The sequence below is a fragment of the Artemia franciscana genome, chromosome 13, assembly GCF_032884065.1.
Source record: "Artemia franciscana chromosome 13, ASM3288406v1, whole genome shotgun sequence".
NCBI classification, from domain to species: domain Eukaryota; kingdom Metazoa; phylum Arthropoda; class Branchiopoda; order Anostraca; family Artemiidae; genus Artemia; species Artemia franciscana.
In genome coordinates, this window is record NC_088875.1 from 3,305,945 (window position 1) to 3,323,607 (window position 17,663).

Below are 17,663 nucleotides of genomic sequence, written 5' to 3' on the forward strand. Positions count from 1 at the left end.
AGCGGATCCAGTACCGTTACGTCAATCACGTATCTACGACATTTACTTATTCAACCCACCAAGTTTCATTCTGATTTCTCAACTCTAAGCGTTTTCCGGTTTCCGGTTCCCCCCTCCAACTCCCCCCAATGTCAACAGATCTGATCAGTATTTGAAAGAGCTCTGAGACATGAGTTCCTTCTAAATATCAAATTTCATTAAGATCCAGTCACCCGTTCTTAACTTGAAAATACCTCAATTTTTCTAATTTTTCCAAATCGACACCCCCAGCTCCTCCAAAGAGAACAGATCCGTTCCAATTATGTCAATCACGCACCTATAACTTGTGCTTATTCTTCCGATCAAGTTTCATCCCGACCTCTCCACTCAAAGCGTTTTCCAAGATTTTTGTCCCCAGATCCGATTTGAATTGAAAATGGAGCATCTGACACATAAGATCCTTCTATATATCAAGTTTCATTAAGATCCGATCACCCATTCGTAAGATAAAGATACGTCAATTTTCACGTTTTCCAAGAATTCCGGTTCCCCCTCCCCCCAAAAAAATCCCCCCAGTGTCACCGGATCTGGTCAGGATTCAAAATAAGAGCTCTAAAGCACAAGATCATTCTGAATATCAAATTTCATTAAGATCTGATCACCCGTTCGTAAGTTACAAATACCTCATTTTTTCTAATTTTTCCGAATTAATCCCCCCCCCCAACTCCACCAAAGAGAGCTGATCCGGTCTGGTTATGTCAGTCACGTATCTTGGACATGTTTGTATTCTTCCCACCAAGTTTCATCCTAATCTCTCCGCTTTAAGTGTTTTCCAAGATTCCCCCCCCCCCCCGATGACGCTGGATCCGGTCGGGATTTAAAATAACAGATCTGATTTACGAGGTCCTTCTAAATATGAAATTTCATTAAGATCCGATCACTCCTTCGTAAGTTAAAAATACCGCATTTTTTTTAATTTTTTTAGAATTAACCCTTCCCCCCAACTCCCCCAAATAGAGCGGATCCGTTCCGATTATGTCAATCACAAATTTAAGACTTCTGCTTATTTTTCCCACCACGTTTCATCCTGATCCCTCCACTCTAGGCGTTTCCGAGATTTCAGGTCCCCCCAACTCCCCCCAATGTCACCAGATCCGGTCGGGATTTAAAATAAGAGCTCTGAGACAGGATATCCTTCTAAATATGAAAATTCATTAAGATCCGATCACCAGTTCGCAAGTTAAAAATACCTCATTTTTTCGATTTTTCCGATTTAACCATCCCCCTACTCCCCCCCCCAGATGGTCCAATCGGGGAAACGACAATTTCTAATTTAATCTGATCTGGTTCCTGATACGCCTGCTAAATCTCATCGTCCTAGCTTACCTGGAAGTGCCTAAACTAGCAAAACCGGGACAGACAGACCGACAGAATTTGCGATCGCTATATGTCACTTGGTAGATGCCAAGTGCCATAAAAATAATATGTTGAAACTAAAAACACAGTCCATTCCGTATTTCAGAAACAATATCTAAAAACTGAAATATAGTAAATTTAAATGTACCTGAATTTTTTAAGTTTCAAATATTTATAGTTTTTATGATTGAACACATTGCAGGGGGGGGGACGTCTTGGCCTAGTCGGTCGGACTCTTGTGTCAGCCATGTATGTTAGTAATAACAATATGTGTTAGCAGATAGTAATATCTTCAGAGTGAAAATGACTGGGTTTTAGAAAGACCTGAGGACAAGGAGGGTAAGGCGAAAGGGTCTTAGGTCTTAAATAAAAGTTTTATATTTCCTTCTTTTTTTCTGTCAGGAAGAAGGGGTGGCGTATTACCCACTGGCCACACACTTGTGTTATTTCCTCTAGAAGTTCCTAAGGATTTGGACCATTTTTGAAGTCTCATCACAGCATTCACTGACAAACTCTTGACCAGAAGTGAGTTCTCAGGGGCTCAACACTATCTTGATATTTCTACATCCCAACACTTTTTGCATTATTTATGGGTTGTCTTAGAATTTAGATTATCCCTCCAGATATAACCTGCCCCAAAAGCAACAAATTCCTGCTCAAGTACCCGACACATTGCGTAAAACTGAAGAAATTCTGTGAGTGCATTATTCCGGTGTGACTAAACTTACGTCGTACTGATGACGCAATTTAAACAATCAATGAGAGGAGAACTAGTAAAAGTAAACAGGCTAGTCTGGTTTCTTTCAAAGTGCCTGTTATAATCTTAATCTACAGTAAAGATAAGAAATTATTGGATATAATGGTTCGCGTAAGTATTTATTTTAACTTCTATACTACTGCATGATTAGCACCGCATTTGATTCAATTGATTTTTCACACCTAAAGTGTTGATTTTTCAAGCAACACATTGATTTTCAAACCTATTAAGTTATGCTAAATATAGTCTATAGTGGAGCATAGTAAAAACTGCCCCCCCTTGCCCCTGTCCATAACTGACATAGGGGCAAGGTGGATACAATAGTTGATTCATTTTATATGTTCTATCTAAATAGCCTATACTAATCAATTAAATCGAAATTCACCCCCCCTCCTTATGGTCCCATATATACCCCTAATTATGTATTTAGGGGCACATTCTGAATTTCTTTTGTGTGGGGAGTACAAAAAAAGTTCCTGCATATTATGAAGTAAGAACAGTCCCAATTCTAGGCTGTATTGCTGCAACCTAGTAAATATTGAACATCAGCCCATAGTAACCAAAAGTTTTAAAAATGTATTATAAAAAAACTGCTGGTAAAATTCTAGTTTATTGACTTTTGGCTATCTCGGAAAGGGGTTAGGTTAGGAAAATGAAACTTTCAGGGGTGGGTTTACAGGCTAAAGTATGTCCCGGGAAGGTATTTTAAAGTACCCACCTCCACTCCTTCTCCCTCTAGAGGGCCCTGAAATTTGCCTACATGACAGGTAACCTAACCTATTGAAATTTTGACAAAACAACATTTTACCTTAATTTTCAGTTACTAGTTGCCTTTTCTCTGCCTTTAGTTCTGAAAATGCAATTCCTGTTATTTGAGTAGAATTTTGAGCCATATCAATGTTTTTTTTTCAAAATTTAGGAAATGTATTTGCACATCTTTAAAACCTTACAAAATGGAATTGAGCAAAGTTATGAAGCTGAAAATAATTTTGTTGTACTTCAATTAAGCAGAAGATCTATTTTGCAAGGTTTCACTTTTATAACACACATATTTTTAAAGGTCATCAAAGGTCAGGGCCCTTTAGAGGGAGAAGGAGTGGAGGTAGTTGCTTCCAAATACCTTCCCAGGACATACTTTAGTCTGTAGATTCATCCCTGAAAGTTTCATTTTCTTAACCTAAACCCTTTCTGAGATAGCAAGAAGTCAATTAACTAGAATTTTACCAAAATTATGCTAAATATGTAAGAGAATCCATAACTAGGGGCGGCTCTAGAATTTTTATTCGGAGGAAGAGGGGTCCATATCCAGATAGTCAAGGGGCATAGGCTAGCCTATACAACCTAATAATTTTTCTCCAAACGGTAAATGTTTAGTTTCGTTCTAAGTGCTCTAAAGTGCGTATTACTGTATATAGCAAGATTCTGATGATCGCATATTATTAGGGATTAAGAGTTAGGTATAAGCGTTAGGTGTTAGGTATTTGTTAGGTGTTAGGTATTAGCGTAAAGAGCTAGGTATTAGGAGGAGGTGAACCCCTCATATGGGTAATAATTTCTGTTCGTTTGAAGTTTTAATGCTGCTCCTTACTTTCAGTTGAAAAAACCTTTTTCATATTTATTTTTTCATTTTTTTTTAAATAATGCTAGAAAATCCTGCGCCCCCTTTATGGAGATTTTCTTCCCCCATGACAAATTCCTCCATGGAAAGTTCCCCCCACATAATCCCCACCCCTCAATCCCTCCCCATGAACCAAAAATCCCCCTGAAAACGTTTGTACACTTCCCAATAACCATTATTATATACAAGCACTGGTCAAAGTTTGTAACTTGTAGCCCCTCCCACGAGGACTATGGGAGAGCAAGTCGTGCCCAGAGACATAGTTATAAGGTTTTTCGACTATGCTGAATAAAATGGCTATCTTAGAATTTGGATCCGGTGACTTTGGGAAAGGTTTAGCGTGGGAGGGGGCCTAGGTGCCCGCCAATTTTTTTGGCCATTTCAAAAGGGTACTAGAACTCTTCATTTCCGTTAGAACGAGCCCTCTTGCAAAATTCTAGGACCACTGGGTCGATACGATAACCCCTGGGAAAAACAAAACAAAAACAAAACAAACAAACAAATAAACACGCATCCATGATCTGTCTTCTGGCAAAAATTACAAAATTCCACATTTTTGTAGATAGGAGCTTGAAACTTCTACAGTAGGGTCCTCTGATGCGCTGAATCTGATGGTGTGATTTTCGTTAAGATGCTATAGCTTGTAGGGGGTGTTTCCCCCTATTTTCTAAAATATGGCCAATTTTCTCAGGCTCGTAGCTCTTGATAGGTAAAACTAAACTTGATGAAACTTATGTATTTAAAATCAGCATTAAAATAAGATTCTTTTGATGTAACTATTGATATCAAAATTCCGTTTTTTAGAGTTTTGGTTAATATTGAGCCGGGTCGCTCCCGGCGACCCGGGTTGTTATCACGTTTGTTATCACGAACTGTTTGATAGCCAAAAGTTATTAAGCTAGAATTTTACCAAAACTTCCTAATGAGAAAAAATTTCCATCTGACAGTGATTCACAAATGGTAGCTATTATTTCGTTTAATCTTAAAAGTAAGCTTGTTGCAAAAACAAATTTATGGCCATTTCGAAAAAAAAAACCTGAAACGCTTCGAAAATTGCGTCATATCGAAAGAAAAAGTTGAACACCTTGGATATAGGATTAGGCCTATAGTAGTAGCATAGGATGTAATATATGATGTATGTATTGCATGGGTAGCACTGATGTGTCCCTTTTTTTTCTTTTTTTTCCTACCAGGGCTAGTAAGTTACCAGAAAGTCATAGAGAGATGTTTAATGGCTCATTCAAAACAAAAATTAAAAGTTCTAGTGCCTTTTTTAAGCGGCCAAAAAGATTGAAGAGCAGCTATCCCCCATCATGATGACCTTTTCAGGTAAAGTTGCAGAATAGCGGCTCTTCAGAAGAAGACGGGGTAGAACAAAAAGAGAAGCATTTTTAGATTTCTAGTTTTGTGCTCTTTCTTATGGTTAAAATCGTATTTGTGACAATCCGTCCTCGCCCCTCCTAACGGTCCTATTTTCAGTTAAAGTTGCAGAATAGCGGCTCTCCAAAAGAAGACGGGGTAGGACAAAAAGAGAGGCATTTTTAGATTTCTGGTTTTGTGCTCTTTCTTATGGTTAAAGTCGTATTTGCGACAATCCATCCTCATCCCTCCTAACGGTCCTATTTATAGCTGTAGGATATATAGGCAATCAAACCAAAAAAAAAAAAAAAAAAAAAAAAAAAAAAAAAAAAAAAAAAAAAAAAAAAAAAAACACAAGAGCTAAGAGCTCATATGGCACTTGTGACGAGGCGAGAAGAGCTAAGAGCCAAGAGATCATATGGTATGAGCTCTAACAAAATTCTATGAATCAATAGATTGATTTAAAAAGGAAAATAAGAGGCTTAATGCCGGTCAGGATTTGAAATACGAGCTCCGAGTCACGATGTCCTTCTAAATATGAAAAATTCATTAAGATCCCATCACCCACTCGTAAGTTATAAATACCTAATTTTTTCTAATTAACCTCTCCTTTTAGCCCCCTAGATGGTCGAATCTGGGAAAACGTCTTTATCAAACTGTGCAGCTCCCTGACACGCCTACCAATTTTCATCGTCCTAGCACGTCCAGAAGCACCAAACTCGCCAAATCACTGGACCCCTCCCCTCAACTCCTCCAAAGAGAGCGAATCCAGTACGATTCTGTCAATCACGTATCAAGGATATTTGTTTATTCTATCCACCAAGCTTCATCCCGATTCCTCCACTCCAAGTGTTTTTCCAAGATTTCCCCCTCCAACTCCCCCCAATGTCAAAAGATCTGGTCGAGATTTGAAATAAGAGCTCTGAGACATGATTCCCTTCTAAAAATCAAATTTCATTAAGATCCGATCATCTATTCGTAAGATAAAAATACCCCAATTTTCACGTTTTCCAAGAATTCCGGTTTCCCCCTCCAACTCCCCCCAGTATCACAGGATCTGGTCGGAATTTAAAATTAGAACTTTAAAGCACAAGATCCTTCTAATTATCGAATTTCATTAAGATCTGGTCACCCTTTCGTAAGTTACAAATACCTCAATTTTCAAAATTACCCCCCCCCAATTCCACCAAAGAGAGCCGATCCGGTCCGGTTATGTCAGTCACGTATCTTAGACAGGTTTCTATTCTTCCCATCCAGTTTCATCCTGATCTCACCGCTTTAAGTATTTTCTAAGATTTCCGGTCCCCCCAAATGCCCCCCCCCCAATTACGCATGATCCGGTTGAGATTTAAAATAAGAGATCTGAGTTACGAGGTCCTTCTAAATATGAAGTTTCATGAAGATCCGATCATTCCTTCGTAAGTTAAAAATACGTAATTTTTCTTATTTTTCAGAACTACCCCCCCCCCCCCCCAATAGAGCGGATCCATTCCAATTATGTAGATCACATATGTAAGACTTCTGCTTATTTTCCCCACCAAGTTTCATCCTGATCCCTCCAATCTAAGCGTTTTCCATGATTTTAGGTTCCCCCGCCCCAAACTTCCCCCAATGTCACCAGATCTGGTCAGGATTTAAAATAAGAGCTTTGAGACACGATATCCTTCTAAATATCAAATTTCATTGAGATCCGATCACCCGTTCGTAAGTTAAAAATACCTCATTTTTTCTAATTTTTCAGAATTAACCCCTCCCCCAACTACCCCAAAGAGAGCCGATCCGTTCCGGTTATGTCAATCATGTATCTAGGACTTGTGCTTATTTTTCCCACCAAGTTTCATCCCGATCCCTCCAATCTAAGCGTTTTCCATGATTTTAGGTTCCCCCGCCCCAAACTTCCCCCAATGTCATTAGATCCGGTCAAGATTTAAAATAAGAGCTTTGAGACACGATATCCTTCTAAATTTGAAATTTCATTGAGATCCGATCACCCGTTCGTAAGTTAAAAACACCTAATGTTTTCTAATTTTTCAGAATTAACCCCTCCCCCAACTACCCCAAAGAGAGCGGATCCGTTCCGGTTATGTCAATCATGTATCTCGGACTTGTGCTTATTTTTCCCACCAAGTTTCATCCCGATCCCTCCAATCTAAGCGTTTTCCATGATTTTAGGCTCCCCCGCTCCAAACTTCCCCCAATGTCACCAGATCCGGTCAGGATTGAAAATAAGAGCTTTGAGACACGATATCCTTCTAAATATCAAATTTTATTTAGATCCGATCACCCGTTCGTAAGTTAAAAATACCTCATTGTTTCTAATTTTTCAGAAATAACCCCCCCTCCCAACTACCCCAAAGAGAGCGGATCCGTTCCGTTTATATCAATCATGTATCTAGGACTTGTGTTTATTTTTCCCACCAAGTTTCATCCCGATCCCTCCACTCTAAGTGTTTTCCAAGTTTTAGGTCACCAGATCCGGTCGGGATTTAAAATAAGAGCTCTGAGACACGATATCCTTCTAAATATCAAATTTCATTAAGATCCCATCACCCGCTCATAAGTTAAAAATACTTTATTTTTTCTGTTTTTTCCGAATTAACCGGCCCCCCACTCCCCCCCCCCAGATGGTCAAATCGGGAAAACGACTATTTCTAATTTAATCTGGTCCGGTCCCTGATACGCTTGCCAAATTTCATCGTCCTAGCTTACCTGGAAGTGCCTAAAGTAACAAAACCGGGACCGACAGACAGACCGACAGACCGACAGAATTTGTGATTGCTGTATGTCACTTGGTTAATACCAAGTGCCATAAAAACCATCCGCATAATCTAAGTCTAGGAGAATTTTACCTTTCCATTTTATGCCTTGTTCTCCTATTAACCGTGTTTATTAGGACCCAGTACATCAACATAATCTATGTAAAAGGGGATAGGACACAGTCTGCATAACTCTTGATCTCTCATTCAACCATCTAGGCTACTAACCTCACTACCTTAACCACAGCAATATTGCTCTCGTGCATAGCCATAATCACTTTGGTGTGCTTATTATGGTCCTGTACAAGGGTGGGACCTTGACAAGGTACCTCTGTAATTATTGAACTCATTCTTATCAACTTTCTTCTAAAGGATTTAAGAAATTTTCCGAAAATCACTAGGTACACCCCATTTTTCTTAAGTTATATTCATGGTCTACCACCATTTTTTGTTAAGACTCATTTACCACGCTATCAGCATCTGAGTCATAAATATTTTTCAACCCATTTAGTACTGTCTCGAACTCCTCTTTGCAAAATAAACCTTCTTCTTTCCCTCCAAACTGTTGTAAATTTTTTTATTCGATTCTGTGTAATCTATTATAACTTAATCACGTTTTAATTCATTTTTAAAATACTGATCTCTTGTAGAACTTACTTTATCTCTAATTTGGGCCCCTTATCTATCTTTTGCTAGGATAAGTCCAGACTGATTACTTTCTCTGAATCTCTTAACATGTCAAAACAACACTTGGTACTTATCTGTTAGCCAGTACACATTCAAGAATTTGGATCTATAACTCAGTGGCGCCATTTCAGAAAACCTTAGGGGGGGGGCCAAAAATCGATTTTGGGCCCCCATCCAGCCTTAAAAATTTTAAAATTTTCGAACATGCCTTTAGGTACCGTACTACCTTTGGGGTTCGCATTTTGCAGCTTATTTAGGGACCAAAAACAGTACCAAAATAGAACATTTACTGTATAAATCAGAAACTTACGTACAGTTACTTCAGCAATGGATATCTCCTTTGCTTCATTTTTGCGAAGTCGTCGACAAGCTTCTCAAAATTGAGCTCCTTCACTGCAGCTTTCTCAGAGAATATAAGCAGCAAATGCGAAAGTCGCTCGTTTTCCATCGTTGTCCGGAGGTAGTCCTTCACAAACGTCAACACAGAGAAAAAACGTTCATTTGAGCACGTTGTGAGCGGGAGTGTGAGGACTACCCTGACGACCTTAAGAAGCTCAGAATAAGCTTCTTTCAATCCTCCGAGGCGTTCGAAGACATCTAAAGCGTTTGCCGGTTTCTGTGGAAGCTGCGACACAAATGCACGAGCTATTAAAGCTTGACACTTCAGCTGCATAGTATCGATTCCCGCCTGATCGAAGTATGTCGCGATCACAAGAAGTAAATCTGAGTCCATAAAATCTTTGGATTTGGGGTTAAGGCAACGTGTGGCTTCTAGCACTGGCAGCTGGACAGAAAAACGCTCTTCAAACTCATTTAACACTCTGTCCAAAACCTCGTAGAACTCTCTCCGCATTTTGTCTTCCGTTGTTGTGCTTTCGGAGTCAATGTTGTGCTTTCCAATTGTTGTTGTCGTCAAATAGTCTCTTAGTATTCCGGATATCTTCTGAACTCGTTTTGATTTAACAGGTATGGCTGAAGAGAGAGCACTTGTTTCCGACAGATCAGCTCCGACATTAATGGCCATCTCTTTAGACTTGCCGTATAGGACACGAAAATACTCGTCATCACGCATTTTCCTCAGTCCGTTCTTTGTTGCACTGATTAAAGTGCAAGCTTCTGAGATGACCAGATCTGCTGCCTGTAGTTGTTCAGAAAGAGGGTTTATCACTCCAAGAACTTCGTGAATGACATGCAAACTGAATATGAAGGGAAACGATTCTAGCTGGTTCTTAAGGCCCGTAGCTTCTGCCGCTGCCTCCCTTTCAGAAGATTCTTGAACTACTGACAGAACTGCGAGTATGCAGTCATATCTAACCAGGATCTTAGCCACTGATCTATACTAGTAAGACCAACGTGTCACTACTGTCCTTTCAAGCGTTAGCACAGGCACATTGGCAGTTTTCTGGGCTTCGACGAACAACTGGTATCGAGTGTTGCTGTTGGAGACGAAACTGTAAACTGTTTACAAAACTGAAAATACTGATGAAATTCTTTGTATTTTCTGCATACAATCGCCAATGACAAGGTTAAGTCTATGGGAATGACAGTGTGTGTACCCTGCTTGTGGTGCTTTTTCCCGGAGACGGGCCTGTACTCCTGAAAAGTGTCCGCTCATTACACTGGCCCCATCATAGCACTGTCCAACACACTTTGACCAGTCAAGGCCGATACCCTTTATTTCGTTGTAAATGAAGTCGGCCAAACTCTCAGCGTCAACCTTGCGCATGTGGTAGCAACCTATGGCCCTTTCTTTGATTTTCAGGTCATGAACATAGCGCACTAAGATCGCGAGTTGTTCCTTTTTCGAGAGGTCTTTTGTCTCGTCAGCAAGAACGGCAAAATATTTTGCTTCTCTGACTTCTTTCGCGATAGAACTTTTGATTTCATTTCCTATGACCTCAATGTAGTCGTTTTGGTACTCGTGTGACATGTAATGGCCATAGGCCTTACGAGAGTTTTTCATCAAGTCCGGGTTGATTTCTGTTAAAAGATGTACTGTCTCTACGAAATTCCCTTGATTGGCACTAGACTCCCCTTCATCATGGCCACGAAACGCAAGACCTTGCCGTCCAAGTAATGCTGTAGTTTTTAGTAGAGCTTTTACGTACTGTCTATTCTCTAGTATTTCCTTTTCGCGTTCTTTGGAGAGGCATGACGCAACAGATTCGGCCGCCTCCGTCTCAATACCTTTAAACTGAGTCAAAGAAATGGTACATGCTTTGTGTCTGTCGCTGTTTTCGTGCTGCCGTATCAGTTCAGAAATGTCTTTCCACTTTCTAAATCCTACGTCAATGAATGCTCTAGCTCCATACCTTTCGCCTGATCTTAGCGAGGATCCACTGAAATGTCGGCAATTGAAACAGAACACCGAGTCCTGTTCTTTCGAATATTCGAGCCATGGGTATGCCAAGAAATAGGAGCTGTTAAATTTTCGTGTGCGATTCCCGATGGTAGTGGCGGGATAGTCAGTCAAAACTGGTTGGCAGGGGTTATCATACGGGTTCATGGACAAATCGGTACTGATCGTTCTGGAAGCCATTTCCTCCGTTTGTGGTTCGCGCAGGTTTGTCTCCTCAGAAATGTGTCTCATGTCCAGGGTCTGCTCGTTTGTCGGTAAAACTTCGGTTGCCGATGGGTTGTCCCTTGACGTCCCAGCATCACTATCCTACAGAGTAATCAAGTTTTAATTAAAAACAAATTAAAAGTGATGTCCCAGTTACTTCTTTTACCAGTACTTCACCGATAGTTATATTTCTAGTTTACTAAATACTCGACAAAATTTGCAACTTGGATGTGTCCTCTTGTAAATTATTAAGTTTCATCCAGATGGGATAGTTATTCGAAGTATCAAAGAATAGGTCGCTGATTATTCTTTTTTTATGGCACTTGCCCTTCGGCCAAGTGCCATATAGCGATCGCAATTTCTGTCCGTCCGTCGGTCTGTCCAGGTTTTGCTAGTTCGGGCACTTCCACATACGCTAGGACGATGAAACTTGGCAGGCATATCAGGGACCCCAAATGATTAAGTTGGAAATAGTCACTTCCCCGATCCGAGCATCGTGGGGGGAGTGGAGGGAGGGGGAATCCGGAATCTTGAGGTATTTGCAACTTTTGAACGGGTAATCGGATCTTAATGAAACTTGATATTTAGACCTCGTGTCTCAGACATCCCACTTCAAATCCGGACCGGATCCGGTGACTTTCGGGGGAGTTAGAGGGGGGGGACCGGAAATATTGGGAAACGCTTATAGACTGGAGGGATCGGGGTGAAACTTGATCGGAAGAAGAGTCATAAGTCCTAGATACGTCATTAACATAACTGGACCGGATCCGGGCACTGTGGGGGACTTGGGGGGGGGGGGGTCCAGATTTCATATGAGCTCTTAGCTCTTGTTCATAGTGAGTTTACACATAAACTATTATTTTTATGATTATGCTAGTTTTAACATTTAGTCCTTTTATATTAGTCCTATAGGTACTTTTTGGCATTCAGGCGTCATTATTGCCCAAATTATTATAATGATAAGTAGGTTGAAAGGCTAATTGAAATTGGATTAGTATAATAATATTTTGCTCTTGTATGTAGTCTAACCTATTTATTTGACTAGATTTTCTAAGGCTTTATTTCCATTTTTGAAACAGTTAGAAATCTACATTTTATTGGATCAAAGCCGTTACATGTGATTTTTGATGCTTGCCGTACATCGCGTAATTTGAGCTAAAACGATGAATCATGGAATGAATCTTTGACTCTGTTTACTTCACAGTATTTAGTTGAGGGTATTAGCGTTTTTGTCGAACAACTTTTTTAATATAAACTACAGAAATCATCCTTAGTTAATTATTATCTTCAAGGAACAGCTCTATTCCATTGGCAATAAAAGAGGAGATAAAAGAATCAAATAAAAGAATCAAAAGGAGATTAATAAAATAAAATAAAAGAGGAGATTAATTCAATACGGAATGTTTGAAAAGGCCATTCTGGCAATTTTACATATGCTGAGAACTCAAATGTGGGTTATGCTGAGAGCTCTTATTTAAAATTCCGACAAGATCTGTTGACATTGGGGGGTGGTGGAGGGGGAAACCGGAAATCTTGGAAAACGCTTAGAGTGGAGAAATTGGGATGAAACTTAGTGAGTAGAATAAACAAATGTTGTAGATACGTGATTGACGTAACCGTAATGGATCCGCTCTCTTTGGAGAAGTTAGGGGGTGGGATTCAGTGCTTTGGCGAGTTTGGTGCTTCTGGACGTGCTAGGACGATGAAAATTAGTGGGCGTGTCAGGGAGCTGCATAAATTGACTTGATAAAGTCGTTTTCTAGATTAGACCATCTGGGGGGCTAAAGGGAGAGGAAAAGTAAGAAAAAAATAGGTATTTATAACTTACGAGTGGGTGATCGGATCTTAATGAATTTTGATATTTAGAAGGGCCTCGTGACTCACAGCTTTTATTTTAAATCCCAACCGGCATTAAGCCTCTGATTTTCTTTTTAAATCAATCTATTGATTCTTAGAATTTTGCTAGAGCTCATACCAAAGTGAACAGATCCGTTCCAATTATGTCAATCACGTATCTATAGCTTGTGCTTATTATTCCCATCAAGTTTCATCGTGATCCCCCCACACTAAGCGTTTTCAAAGTTTTTAGACCCCCCCCCCCCAATTCCACCCCACTGTAATGACTCTGGATCCGGTCAGAACTTAAAGTAAGAGATCCGATTTAGGAGGTCCTTCTAAATATGAAATTTCATTAAGATCCGATCACTCCATCGTAAGTTAAAAATACCTAATTTTGTCTAATTTTTCAGAATTAACCCTCCCCCACCCAACTCCCCCAAATAGAGCAGATCCGTTACGTTTATGTAAATCACGTATCTAGGACAACTGCTTATTTTTTCCACCAAGTTTCATACTGATCCCTCCACTCTAAGCGTTTTCCAAGATTTTAGGTCCCCCCTCCAACTCCCCCAAATGTCACCAAATCTGATCCAGATTTAAGATAACAGCTCTGAGACATGATATCCTTCTAAATATCAAATTTCATTAAGATTCGACCACCCGTTGGTAAGTTAGAAATACTTCATTTTTTCTGTTTCTTCCGATTTGACCATAGAAAACAACACAAAATTTAGAGCAAGCAACAACAAAAAACATAATCAATTCAACTACGAAGCTATAATCAATTAGTTCGTGGTAACGAACTTCAAGTAAAAAGCAACGCGGCTCAATAGTAACCGAAACTCTAAAACACGGAATTTTGATACCTGTAGATGCATCAAAAGAATCAGATTTGTACGCTAATTTCAAATATATAAGTTGTATCAAATTTAGTTTTACCCATCAAAAGTTACGAGCCTGAGAAAATGTGTCTTATGTCCGAAAAAAGGGAACCCCCCCCCCCCTGAAAGTAATATAACCTTAACAAAAATCTCACCATTTAATTCAGCACATCACTGAACTTTACTGCAGGAGTTTCAAGCTCCTATCTGCTAAAATGAGGAATTTTGGATTTTTTTGCCAGAAGAAAGATCAAGGACGCGTGTTATTTTTTTTACAGGGGTGATCGTATTGACCCAGTTGTCCTAGAATATCACAAGAGGGTTCATTCAAAGGTAAATTAAAAGTTCTAGTGCCCTTTTTCAAATGACCAAAAATTTGGAGAGCAACTAGGCCCCATCCCACCCTCTTTTTACCCTAAGTCACCTGATCAAAATTTTGAAACAGCCATTTTGTTTAATATATTTGAAAAATCTAATAAATATGTCTTTAAAGATGTCTTAATTGTCCAAAGTCTCTGGGGGAAGGTGTTCAATTTGTGGACTTTGCCCTTTTTTATAAATAGTATAGGTAATTGCGAAGTATACAGACGTTTTCAGTTTTTTTCTGGTGGGGGGGGCAGCTCGAGCAGAGGAGGTTATGTAGGAGGATCTTTCCATGGAGAAACTTTTCATAGGGGAGCTGAATTTTCGATCAAGGGGGCACTGGATTTCCAAGCATTATTAAAAAAAGAATAAGAAATTAAATGAAAAAAAAGTTTCTTCAACTCAAAGTAAGGAGCAGGATTGAAACTTAAAACGAAAAGAAATTATTACATATGAGAAGGTTCACCCTTTCGTCAATACCTCGCTCTTTACGCTAAAGTTTTTTTTTTAGTACTTTCAAAAGAGATATTTATTCTAATCAAACGGCTTTTGAGATTCAGGAGTCATTCTTAAAGAATTGGAACCAAATTTGAACAGCGTAAAGAGCGAGTATTGACAAGGGGGTGAACCCCTTCATATACTTAAAAATTGCTATCCGTTTTGAGCTTTAATGTTTCTTCTTACATTCAGTTGAAAAAACATGTCTTTTTTATTTCATTCAATTAAGTCCAATGTGCTATTAAATTTTATGTTTTGTAGGTTTTTATAGGTTTTATAGGTTTCTGTGATACACTTCTTTATTTATTTTTTTGTTTATGTAGGATTACCTTGCAAAGCTATCATTCCCTTGATTCTATATTTTAACCTAGAATCAATAAACACAAAATATGATGCACGAGTACTGCTGTCGGGTGATTAAACACTTTTTGAAGCAAGGTAAACTGAAGCTAGCCATAGTAATTCATGCGGACGAAAACTTATTAGGTTTGAAATTTCTTATCTTTGTCGCTTTTTGTTCTATCTTTCCTCTTCAAAAGAAGAAACTCAACAAGATTTGTCTGAGCATTATCTTATAAACAGTTCTTGGTAAAGAGCTGTAAGTAAGGAGCGACCCGGCTCAATAGTAACCGAAACTCTAAAAAACGGAATTTGATACCAATAGATATGTCAAAAGAACTAAACTTTTATGCTGATTTTAAATACATTTTGTTAAGTTTAGTCTTACCCTTCAAAGGTTACAAGCCTGAGAAATGTGCCTGATTTTCAAAAAATGGCTGAAACACCCTTAGAACTCATATAATCATAATAAAATCATACCATCAGATTCAGCGTATTAAGAGAACCCTATTGTAGAGGCTCCAAGCTCCTATCTGCTAAAATGTGGAATTTTGTACTTCATATTAGAAGAAAGATCACGGATGCGTGTTTATTTATTTATTTATTTTGCCCAGGGGTGATCATATCGAACCAGTGGGCCAAGACATCGGGAGAGAGCTTATTCTAACAGAAAATCAAAGTTCTAGTGCCCTTTTTAAGTTACCAAAAAATTGGAGGGCAACTAGGCCCCCTCCCACGCCATTTTTCCCCAAATTCCCCTGACCAAAAATCTGAGATAGCTATTTTGTTCAACATCGTTGAAAGGCCTAATAATAATGTCTTTGGAGATAACATGAAACCCCAGAGCTCTTGGGAAAAGGTCTTCAAGTTAAAAAATGTGACCATTGTTTACATATAGTATTTCTTATTCGGAAGCATGCATACATTTCTAGGGTGGGAAGGGGAGGACGATTTTTTTGGCTGGGGGACTTAGCTCGGGGAGAATTTTCCATGGAAAATGAATTTTCTAGGGGATGAACTTTTCAGGGGAAATTGTGTACTGGAAAAATTTTCCAGAATTCCTATACAAAATTTCTTTATATATCTTGCTTTCTATTTACTGGCTCAATTTCACGCTTGGAAGTGTTAAGGGTAATTGTCCCAGTAAATTTTAACCAGGATTCTATTGTTCAGAGGATGTTTCCAAGGGGGATTTCTCCGTGGAGGTGAAGCCAGATTTCCTGGCTTTATTTAAAAAATGATCAGAAATTAAATAGAAAAACAAGTTTTTTCAACTGAAATTAAGGAGCATTATTAAAACTTAAAAATAACAAGAATTATTACATATACGAGGGGGGTTGCCTCCTCCTCAACACTGCGCTCTTTATCCTAAAGTTTAAATTTTGTCCCAATTCTTTAAAAACGACTCCTCAAACACAAAGGGCGTTTTATTAAAACAGTAAGTAACTTTTTTACAAATGCTGAAAAACTTTAGCATGAAGAGCGGGGTGTAGAGGAGGGGGAAGACCCCCTCCTCTATGGGGGCACTGTGGGGGACTTGGGGGGGGGTCCGGATTTCTGGCAATTCCGCGAGATCGGTACTTCCTGATGCAATAGGACGATGAAACTTGGCAGGCATATCAGGGACTCGAACAGACTAACTTGAGATTAGTCGTTTCCCCGATCCGACCATCGTGGGGGGAGTGGAGGGATGGGAATCCGGAAACTAGTGGCATGCATAACTTTTAAACGGGTGATCGGATTTCAATGAAACTTGGCAAGTGGAAAGAAATATCGTCTCAGATGTTCCATGTCAAGTCTGGATCTGATCCGATATTTGTGGGGGGGGGGGGGTGGAGGCGCCCACCAGGAAACTCGTGAACTACTTGTAGTCGAGGGATTGGATAGGGTACGCTCCGATTCCAGTCGAACTTGATGGTCGGGAACCGGAGATGTCAAAGATGTGACTTTTATTTTTTCGAGTCGTGTTCGGCCACAGTAGGGGGCCGGGAAATTGTGTGGCTCGCATATGGGTCAAATGAGTGCAGCGATTTAAATGAGACTTGGAATGTAAAGTAAGCATATGCCCTAGATGACATATTTTACTGTCCGAACCAGATCAGACCACGGTTGGGGAGGGGGGGGGGGGATTTATTGAATTAATTAGGGAGAACGGCAAAAACAGGATACTTTCTTGAAATGCAATAATCGTCGAGTATCTTGAATTTGCTATTTAGTAATAATTCACAGTAAAAATACGGTAAAAAAAAGAGAAAAAAGTAGAACAAGGACGAATAAACAAAGAATTACGTGGTTGAAATTGGGCCCCTCCAGAAATCAGGGGGGGGGCATTGCCCCCCCTGCCCCCCCCCCCCCCCCCCAAATGGCGCCACTGCTATAACTACTACTACTACTAATAACTCACTGCAGCACCAAGCTGCCTGAGGCCAACACAGCTACGCACGCTCCTCCTCCAACCTAATATATTTAAAGCTCCCTCTTTACACCCTCCCAGGAAGTCCCCATTTCCTTTAAATCTTTATTTATGACATCCTCCCAACCCAGACAAGGACGACCTGCTTTCCGTGTAGCCCCAGACGGTTGGCCAAAAAGGAAAATCGTCGGTAAT

At 39.6% G+C, this 17,663-nt stretch overlaps 1 protein-coding gene across 1 annotated transcript in view; it reads left to right on the forward strand.

Annotated features, from left to right (window-relative positions):
* The first annotated feature begins 2,106 nt into the window (after positions 1 to 2,106).
* Positions 2,107 to 17,663, forward strand: part of LOC136034393 (annexin B9-like) — a 59,261-nt gene continuing 43,704 nt past the window's right edge. The window contains exon 1 of the mRNA XM_065715539.1: positions 2,107 to 2,263. Coding sequence (XP_065571611.1) covers positions 2,255 to 2,263 — 9 coding nt within the window. The 5' untranslated portion in view covers positions 2,107 to 2,254. The remainder of the gene's footprint in view (positions 2,264 to 17,663) is intronic.